Below are 10,276 nucleotides of genomic sequence, written 5' to 3' on the forward strand. Positions count from 1 at the left end.
GCTTGAGAATTTTTTTTAAATCAACTTTTGAATTAGTGTGTTGAGTGGAAAAGTTAAGATTTTAATTAAAAAAATGTATCAGATATAGACAGACACGAACTTGGACATGATAGCTGTCTTTAGAACGCATAACCTTCCCATGAATATAGAATATAGTCTTCATTTTTTCAAGTTTCTTGTACACATTTCCATAAGATTTTAGTTTCCTTTCTTTATAAAGGTGTGCATTTCATGTTAGATTTGTTCCCAAAGTGTATTTTTAAATAGTGCTTTATCGCCACTATGACTCTTTTTAAAGAAATACACAAAGAGTTTTGTGCTTTTCCTCTAACTCTCCTCTGTAATTTATCCTGTCAGCAAGATGTCTCTACTTTCTCCTTCCCCTTTGACTTTCTCAACCTTTGTTGCCTGAAAAGTTTCCTCAACCTTTTTGTTCCAGCAGCTGTACAGCAGCAGCTGAAAGACCTGGTCTGCCTCAGCGTGTCCTGCTGGCGTTATCCCCTTTTCCTCACTTAGCCTCGTTTCCCAATGCTCAACTCAGAGACACCGCAAAAGCATTACCTTATCGCTCGTGGCGATGAGCTTTCAGCCAGCTGGGGCTGGGCAGGATGGTAGATATTTGTAAATCGACCTTTAAATTAGATACTAACTTCTGCTATATTTTTACGTATCTGGGTCTATAAACTCTTCAGAGAACTGTCTTTGAGAAATAAGAGTGAGTAGAAAGTGTTTAATTCCTTCTTTATTGCTCTGCTTGCCTTGGCTATTCTGATTCTTTAGCCGAATAAAGAGCTTTATCTGTGGTAGACTTTGCAAGGGTATGAATCTCCACCATCACCCATATTCACCTCCCTCTCTTCCTGGCTCCTACCTCAATAAATCCTGTGCACGCTGAGAAAAGATTTCATATCAGTTACTCCACTGAAGAGTCAGCCCATATTCAGCTAAGTTTGAGTCTGTATTATGCACCAAGCACTTGAAATCTGAGGGTTGAGTTTAATTGCCTATAAAATCTTTCCTTGCCTTTTGATCCCCTCCAATTCTTCCTCTACAGTGTTACCAGAAATGGTGTTTCTTAAAAGCACTGTCTGGTTATGTCTTTTCCTTGCCGAGGCCAGTTGGTGGGACTCCAGAGCCACAGGGCTCACGCCACCTTCTAAGAAATGTACTCCGTTCCATGCCTTACCTCCATGCCTCTGTGCTGAGACATTCACTGTGTCTGCAACCTGACTCTTATCCACCTGGCACACTTCCCCTTTTTGAGAACCTAACTCGGGTATCGTCCCTTAGGGAAACGGCCTGAATTACCTCAGTTCCAGTTCATAACTCCTTCCCTGTGTTTTCCCCTGGACTTTATACACGTGCATCTGTCGTCTTTCAGTGAACACATATTATTGAGCGCCATGGTGCATCGGGCCTGTTCTTAGTGCTCGGGCTATAGCCGTGATTGAGACAGACGGGGCCACTGCCCACATAGAGGGGAGGCAAGTCATAAATAAATAGGGTGGTTTCAGATAGTGGAATGTACTCAGAAGAAAACAAGACAGCAATGGGCTGGGTGGGTTTGGAGAGAGTGGACACGGAAGTCTTCTCACAAGAAGTGACGTTTGCACTGAGCTCTGAATGAGTGAAGCCAGCATGGAAGCACCTGGAAAGGTGCTGTCAGTGTAGAGAAAACAGCCCCTGCGAATACCCTGAGGCAGGGAGAGCTGGCACTTGAGCTGCAGGAGGAGGCTGGCTTGTGTGGCGGGAGCAGAGTGAAGGAGGTGCGGGCAGGGCAGGAGATGAGGTCAGACGAGCAGTTGTGTCTGTGATGGCGAGGAATTCGGGTGTTAGTCCTAAGTACATGGAGGAACTGCTGGAGGGTTCTAGGCAAGGGAATCAGTCATGTGAAATGATTTATGCTTAACCTGCATGAACACGAAGTGTTGTCAGCGGCTCACCTGTGCATGTCTCTGGTAGACTGTGAGCTGTGTGAGCGCAGATGGTCTCTGAGTGCCCAGCACCTGCTCTAGAGTACTGTCAGTAAACATTGGGGGATTTAATGAATGAACAAACTATGTTTTGATAAGCGCTGTTTAAGTGGTTGAGTCCTTCACACCATGTAAATAATAAATAACATTTTCTGTTTAGTAAAATGTGATCATTCTAGTGCTAGGACACTCCCTATGAATAAGGAAATGTCACAGACTTTTTCAGGACTCTAGGGTGTTATAGTCTGGATGCCCGTCTCAGCCTTTGAAGCCGTACCACAGGAAGGTTAAGTAGAACCTCGATGACCAGAAGAGAAACAAAAGCCATGACATTTAAAAAATGNAATGGCTGCTCAGCTCAGGCCGGGAATTGAACCACTGTTGCTCAGAGCTCAAACTCTTGAGCGAGCTCTTAACCAACTGAGCCACTCAGCCGGCCCAACTTCATGCATTTTTTTTTTTTTTTACTTTAAAAACAACTTTAAGATATAATTTATATACCATAAAATTCATGCATTAGTGATTTTTAAAAATATTTTTAAATTTTTTAAAATTTACTGTGTTATACAACTATCATCATAGTCCAATTTTAAAACATTTCCATCACACCAATAAGATCCCTTGTATCTGGCAGTTAACCTCTGTTGCAAGCCCCAGGCCACCACTAAGCTACTTTCTGTCTTTAGTTATTTGCCTTTTCTGGACGTTTCATATAAATAGAATCGTGCAATATGTGGTCTTTTGTGTCTGATTTCTTTTACTTACACATCATTTGGGGGGTTCATTTGTGTTGTAGCATATAGTTCATTCCTTTCTAATGGTGAATAGTGTTTCCAGCTTCATGTATTTATTTATTTATTTTTAAAGATTTTATTGGGGAAGGGGAACAGTGTTGGGAATTGGGGGAGGGAAACAGCCAAGTTGTTGTCCTTCAATCTTACTTGTAGAGGGCGCAGCTAACTCAGCTCCAAGTCCAGTCACCATCCGGCTGCCCCTTGGCAGCTTGCGGCTGCTCAGCTCAAGGTGCCATGTTCAATCTTTGTTGCTGGGGGGCGCAGCCCACCATCCCATGCAGGAGTCGAACTGGCAACCTTGTTGTTAGGATCATGTGCTCTCACCAGCTGAGCCATCCTGCCAACTGTTGGCAGCTCAGCTCAGGCGCACCTCACTGGCCCATGTGGGAATCAAACTGGCAACCCCATTGCTCAGAGCTCACAGTCTTAACCAGCTGATCCACTTGGCAGGCCCCTGGCTTCATGTATTTTTGAGGCTCTGTTAAGAAGGCCTTCCATATTTTTTGTTTTTCTAGTAAATTGACCCAATTATTAGGAAATATCCTTTTTTATTTCTCATAATAATTTTGTCTAAAATCTATTTTATCTGATATTAATATAGCCCACTACATACTTATGTTGACTCATTACATAGTACATCTTTCCCATCCATTTATTTTCAATTTATCTGTGTGTTTATTACAGTTTAGCTTTTGTCGACAGCATATAGCTGGACTTGCTTTTTAAACACATCCATTCTGCAGTTTCTGTCTTTTACTTGAAATGTTTATTCCATTAATATTTAATGTAATTATTGATAGAGTTGGGTTTGGGGCTTCCATTTTATAATTTGTTTTCTGTTTATTTTCCTTTCTGATTTTGTTCCTCTGCTCCTCCTCCTGCTTTTTAAAGAAAGATACTATTTGAATATATCTGTTGTTTTTAGTGGTTGTTCTGGAGATTACAATCTTCTCTTTTCACAGTGTACTTACAGTTAATAATATTACTATTTCACATAAAACAGAGAGAGCTCATAACTGTCTAGGTACATATTACTTCTGCCCCTCCACCCTATCTTGCCCTTTATGCTAACAGCTATTATCACATTTACATATATGTTATGTGTAACATGTTATATATGTTCTGTTATGTGTATAACAGAACAATGTTATAATGACCATTCCTGATGCTCTTCATTCTTTCTTGAGGATTTGGATTTCTATCTGGTATCATTTCACTTTGGCTTGAAGAACTTCCTTTAACATTTTGTGTAATACAGTTCTGTTAATAATGAATTCTCTTCATTTTGCCTTCATTCTTGCAGGATATATTTATGAGATATAAAAATTCTGCATCAGTAGTTTTTTCTTTTATCACATTAAAGGTGTTCCATTGTCTTCTGGCCTCCCTGATTTCCAATGAGAGGTCAGCTTCTAACTGAGTCATTATCTTGTAATGTGTCATTTTTATCTAGATGTTTTTAAGATTTGCTTTTTAACTTTGGCTTTCAACAATTTGACTATGATATGCCTTGGCTGGCCTTCATTGTATTTATCCTGCTTGGTGTTCATTGAGGATCTTGAAATCTATAAATGTATGTCCTTCACCAAAGTTAGGAAATATTCAGCCATTGTTTTTCATATTGTTTTTCTGCCCTATTCGCTCTTCTGTTCTGGGACTCAAATTACATGTATAATATTATTTAACAGGTCTCTGAGCAGCTGTTAACTTTTATGTCAATCTTTTCTTTATTCTCATCGGATAATTTCTGTTGATCTCTCTTCAAGTCCACTTTCTCTTCCTCTGTCATTCCCAGTTTGTTGTTAAGTCCACCCAGTATATTAATTTTTCAGTTCTGGAATTTGCACTTGATTTTTGATTTTTTAATATTGTTTCTATTTCTCTGCTGAGATTTCTTAGGTTTTGGTTCCTTGTAAATGTATTTTACTTTACTGAATATAGTTATAATAGCTTCTTTAAAATCCTTGTTTACTAATTCCAACATCTGAGTCACCCCAGGAATGGTCTCAGTTGTTTTATTTTAAAAATGTCTTTGATTTCCCTGGTTCTTCACATATTGTAAGTTTGGATCGTATCTAGGTCGTTGAGAATATTAAGTCTGGGTTCTGTTATTTTTCTTCAGTGAGTGCTGAGTTTCTTTCATTTTAACATGCAGTCATCTTGGTTGGACTCACACTACAAACTCTGTTGCTTAGGCAACAGCTTGAATCTTGGGTCAGGCCTTTTGTCTCTAACCAAGTTGCTGTGTGTGTACTATGGGCATGTGTGGCTCAGGGTCAGCCAAAGATGTGGGTGGGCAGGCAGAACTGGGGCTATCCTCTTAGATTCTTCCTCTTCTTTCCAGTGGACATGGTGTCTCAGATTCATTTTTCTGGCTCCTACCAGAAAGACTGCGTTTCCCACCCCCACAGATCTCCAGCTAAAGGAAACATGAACTTGTTCTGTGCAGCTCCTCTCATCCAAGTGTGGACTCTCCATCTGCTTGTTTGTGTTTACTCTCCGAGGCCTCCAGGTAGCTGCTTTTAGTTTATAGTTACCTGAGTTTATAGTTTTCTGGAAGAGAGTTGGAATGGCAGGATCTTAGTCATTACAGAATGCAGTCTTTTGAACTATCATTTTAGTTAAGGGGGAAACAGACAATAAATAAATACAAATAAAATATTTATAATGTTAAGTACAGTAAGGTCTGAGTTAACATCAGTAGGCTCTGACTTTCAGGAAAACCATGTATAACGAAGCCAGTTTTACCATAGGTTAATTGATATAAACAAGAGTTAAGTTCCTACAGTATCTCATCAATGTTATAATGAAATTATGTTGAACGAAACCACGTTATTCGAGGACCTGCTGTAGTTTGTATTGGTTATCTGTTGCTTTGTTACAAACCATCCCCAAACTCTGAGACTTAAATCGACTATGATTTATTATTATAATTCATGCAGCTGTGTGTTGGCTGAGGGTCACCTGATCTAGGCTGGACTTGGCTGAACTTGTGTTTGAATTTCAACTGGCTCACTCATGTGCCTGTAGGCTTGCTGGGGGTTGGCCCTAGGCTGGGTTTGGCTGGGCACCTCACTGAGAACAACTCTGCTCCATTGGTCTCTCGAATTCTTCCTAGGACAGTGGGCTAGAAGGGGCCGGTTCTTCTCATGGTGATGACAGAGGGCAAGAGAGTGATTTCACAAGTGCTTGTTCAAGCTCCTGCTTATAACGTGTCTTATCACATTCCACTGGCCAAAGCGAGTCACATGGCCAAACTCAGAATCAAGAGTGGGGAATCATACCTCTTGATGAGAGGATCTGTAATGTCATGTAGCAAAGAACCTAATATGGCCAGTGGTAAAGATTTGCGGCCTTTCATGCATCCTACCATAGCAATAATGGGTGCCTTAAAAAAAATTAAAGTAGGATGATAGAGATGAGGGTGTATGTGTGTGTGTGTGTGTTGTATGTATAAATATATACAGGCCTTTTTTAATACAAAATTGGAATTAATTTATATATAATTATATAGCCTACTTTTTTCTTTAATATGATACCACAGTGTAGTAAACTGTTCCCAACTCTTTGACCACTTTAGGCCATTTAAAATTTTCTACTCCTCCCTGATTTGTTGAGTGCTTACTTCTTAAAGCACTTGACCTGTATTATCTTATATTATCCTTGAAACAACCTTATAAAATAGATACCCTGACTGTCCTCACTTTACAGATGGAGGAAACTGAGGTACAGGGCGGCTAAGTGACAGGCCTTCACTTTATAAGGGGTGGTAATAGGATATCGAGCTGGGCAGTCTCAACATTCCGGGGTATACTTATAAAAGTATACATGATTGTTCATATCTCCGGATATTTCTTCAGGTAATTTCTTATTAGTGGGGTATTGGGTCATAGGGTAATTGTCACACTTAAACGGAGTGTTATTTTCATTTTGCTGCCAGTGGACTGAGCACTTCAAGGTTGTTGCTTGAATGGTTTGTCCCTCCCACTTTGAGTCAGTAAAATGTTAGGCTTGCTGGTCAACTGCTGGAATGTAAACCCTTACTTGGCGAGTTTCAGTAAGTAGGAGACCCAGAATTGGTGTGGGGAGAGCTGTGGAGGGCTGAGGAATAGGCAGGGCCAGTGAACCAGCTTGGCTAAGAGCAGCCCGCAGTACGGTGCGCCTGTGTGAGCCACGGCTCCAGGCCAGCTCCAGGTCCGAGTGTCATCACAGACGGCACAGGGTTCTGCAAATGATGCCCACTTCTTGTGACTTTCCAGCCTGTCGCCCGTTAGGCTACCGTGGCCCTTATGCAGTTTGAATGACAAGGCTCAGGAGAGAGGGGTTGATGTCAAGGGAATTTGGGATTTTCTGTAGATCGGGTTGTTTTCAATTATTAAAAGTTCTGAATCAAAGCTGGAGTAGAGATAAGGTTAATTTGAGGATTTGGGATTTTCTGTAGATTGGGTTGTTTTCAAGGTAACTCTGATTGCCAGTGAGTATACAAAGCCACACACGACTTTTACTTCAGTTATGGTTTTGGTTACTTACAAGTGTTCACAAGATACTATATCCGTTTATTTTGTGCCTTATACATTTTTTTTTCTTTTTGCTTCAGGTTAGTAGCAAAGATGAAGATTTTCTTGACCTTTCTGTCGATGTGGAGCAGAATACATCTATTACCCACTGTCTAAGGTAACTTCACGAACTCTGACTGTGGTCTGAGCTTCTGATCAGGCTAGTAAATAAGTGGGGAAAGATACCCTGTGTTTCTTCAGGAGATAATCTTCCTTTCTGTTAAACCAATATACTTGGTGTGATAAAAAAATGTGAATGTTTAAATGAAAAAAATTTATTCCAGTAAAAGACACATTGCCATTAATACCCCTCAAAATACTCCCCCCTGGCTTCAAACACACTTATCCCATCTTTCTTGCCACTTTCTGAAGCAGTTCTGGCAAGTCCTCTTTCATGAGTTTCTTTAGTTGCACTGTAGTGGCTGCCTTGATGTCCGGAATTGATTCAAAATGTTTCCCTTTCATGGTCATTTTGACTTTGGGGAAGAGCCAGAAGTTGCACGGTGCCAGATCCGGTGAATAAGGTGGATGAGGACACACCGTAATGTTTTTATTTGACAGAAATTGCCGTATACCAGAAGCGATGTGTGACACAACATTGTCATGATGGACGATGAAGTAAAGATCTCACAAAAGAGGGCTTCCAGAACAGCTTCAGAAAGTGGCAAGAACAATGGGATAAGTGTGCTCAAAGCAAGGGGGGTGTATTTGGAGAGTGATTAATGGTAATGTGCCTTTCACTGTAATAAGTTCTGTTTTATTTAAACATTCACTGTATTTGTACCTCGAAATCCTATTTTCTATTTCTTATTTTCCAAGAGAGTAAAAATAAGTGTATGTGGTCTGGAGAAGAGCCTTGCGGAGAAGAGAGAGGCTCAAGTGGAAGCCATTAGTCATTAAGTGTAAAAATAAGTTTTTAATCTTTAATAAAGATATATTAAAGAGGCTTTCCTCTCTCTCTCTCTCTCTCTCTCTCACACACACACACACACACACACACACACACACACACATACACACAGAATCACACAAGTGAATAAATGCCTGCCATTACTTTCTTTCTAAGCTATCTATTTTATCCTTTTAAGAATGCAGTTTGAGCTGAGAACCAATGAGGGAATTGCCTTTTCCTCCATCTTTCAGCATTGTATGGAGATCATTCATGAAAAATTCCTCCTCATTAGGGTTGAGTGGAGGTAAGAAGCCTGGGTGTAAGGACAGTACATGTCCAGGATAAGTATAGATATTGTATATTGAAAATATGCTCAAAGTTGATATAAAGATACGGTTCCCTTTTCCCTTGATTCACTCCCTTCTTCGCGCTCCTCTTTTCAACAAGAGATTATGAATGCTTATAGTTAACCTGGCCCCGTTCTGGACACTGGAGATAGAGCGAGCATCAGATACGTATCTCGCAGTGCTTACAGCTCTGGTGGAATCCACAGACGGCGATTGGTGCTTTGAAGGAAATGAAAAGGTCTAGAGAGTGCCTGGTAGTGGAGGTGCCAGTGTAGACCGAGTGGTCAGGTGGGCCTCCCCATTGCTTAGGGTGCCGCAGTTCAGAGACAGTTTATAGTGTCATAGCAAAGCACTGTCTGTTTTTATCAGTGAGAATCAGGTGACAGAATTGTCCTTTCAGGAGTGCAGGTTACGTGGAACTTCTTAGAAGTAGTAGATTAAAGGGACTTGCTGTGGTAGTTGACTGTTAGAAAGTCAACTTTCAGGGCAAAGCCACCAACTCCAACATGGAAGAACCTCTTGGTTCATCTGGGTGTAATGTACTGTGTGAGCTGGAGGCTGATTGCTCCCCCATTTCCCTGGAGTCTGACTTGCCCCCCCTCTTTTCCCAGCACCCACTGCTCTGGTAGTTACCTCAGCACTTCTTGTTGGTTTGGCATTTCAGCCCTTGTCTTCAAATGCCTTAGGTCCAGGTGTCTGGAACAAGTTTGTTATCTCTTTGTTTCGTAGGCCAGCAATGGCCTCTTTTTCTTCTGAATGGTTCTGTATAGCATGGGTTCCTAATCTACTAGTGAAAAGAAGCCACTTTTGATTTCCCCCCGGTTTTACGATCATAGGGAGTAGAAACGGTTAAGGCTGTGCCAACGTTAGTGGCAGATAAGGAAATGGGAGGAAAGGTATGACTTGCCTGTTCCCCTTCTTTGAGAAGAGGGGTTAGGGAGAAGTTGGAGTTGGGGAGCTTGACTGCTTCCCTTCCCTTCTAAGAAATTTCTGGGCTGTTCAAAAGAACAGATGCCAGTGGCTGTAGCTTTGAGACCAAACAGGTAAAAGGCTAACTGGTTAGTTAAAATTTCAACCTTTGGGGGAACCTGGTTTTAAAGAAATGTAACTCAGGTTTATGTTTTCATTTTTTTCCTGGAGAAATGTATATATTAGCCATGCATACCTGATGAAGGTAGGCTAGAGCCATTTGGAGATGTTAAAGCTGGGATGGGTGAGTACGAAATAGCCTTGGAATACCTTTCCAACAACATGAGATTGTCATGTGATTGACTGTCCAGGCTGATATCCCTGAAATACCTGTCCCATTTTACATCACCCTTAAACTAGACCTTGACTAGCTTAGCTGTACCTGCCCTCATATACAAAGGTGTGATCTAAAAATACGGTGAATGTTTAAATAAAAGGAATTTCTTACAGTAAAAGACACATTGCCATTAATCTCTCTCAAAATACTCTCCCACGCTTTGAACACACTTATCCCATCATTTTTGCCACTTTCTGAAGCAGTTCTGGAAGTCTGTTTTTGTGACTGTTTAGTTGCGCTGTCATGGCCGCCTCGATGTTCGGAATCGATTCAAAACGTTTCCCTTTCATGGTCATTTTGACTTTGGGGAAGAGCCAGAAGTTGCACGGTGCCAGATCCAGTGAATAAGGTGGATGAGGACACACTGTAATGTTTTTATTTGACAGAAATCGCCATACCAGAAGCTAT

General features: G+C 41.0%; 1 protein-coding gene across 1 annotated transcript in view; it reads left to right on the top strand.

Moving 5' to 3' along the window:
* USP46 (ubiquitin specific peptidase 46) overlaps positions 1-10,276 on the top strand; it is a 66,046-nt gene that overhangs the window by 41,312 nt on the left and 14,458 nt on the right. Inside the window, exons 5-6 of the mRNA XM_019640743.1 lie at positions 7,365-7,441; positions 8,412-8,519. Of these exons, the coding sequence (XP_019496288.1) occupies positions 7,365-7,441; positions 8,412-8,519 (185 nt within the window). The remainder of the gene's footprint in view (positions 1-7,364; positions 7,442-8,411; positions 8,520-10,276) is intronic.

The sequence above is a fragment of the Hipposideros armiger genome, unplaced genomic scaffold, assembly GCF_001890085.2.
Source record: "Hipposideros armiger isolate ML-2016 unplaced genomic scaffold, ASM189008v1 scaffold_53, whole genome shotgun sequence".
In the NCBI taxonomy this organism is placed as follows: domain Eukaryota; kingdom Metazoa; phylum Chordata; class Mammalia; order Chiroptera; family Hipposideridae; genus Hipposideros; species Hipposideros armiger.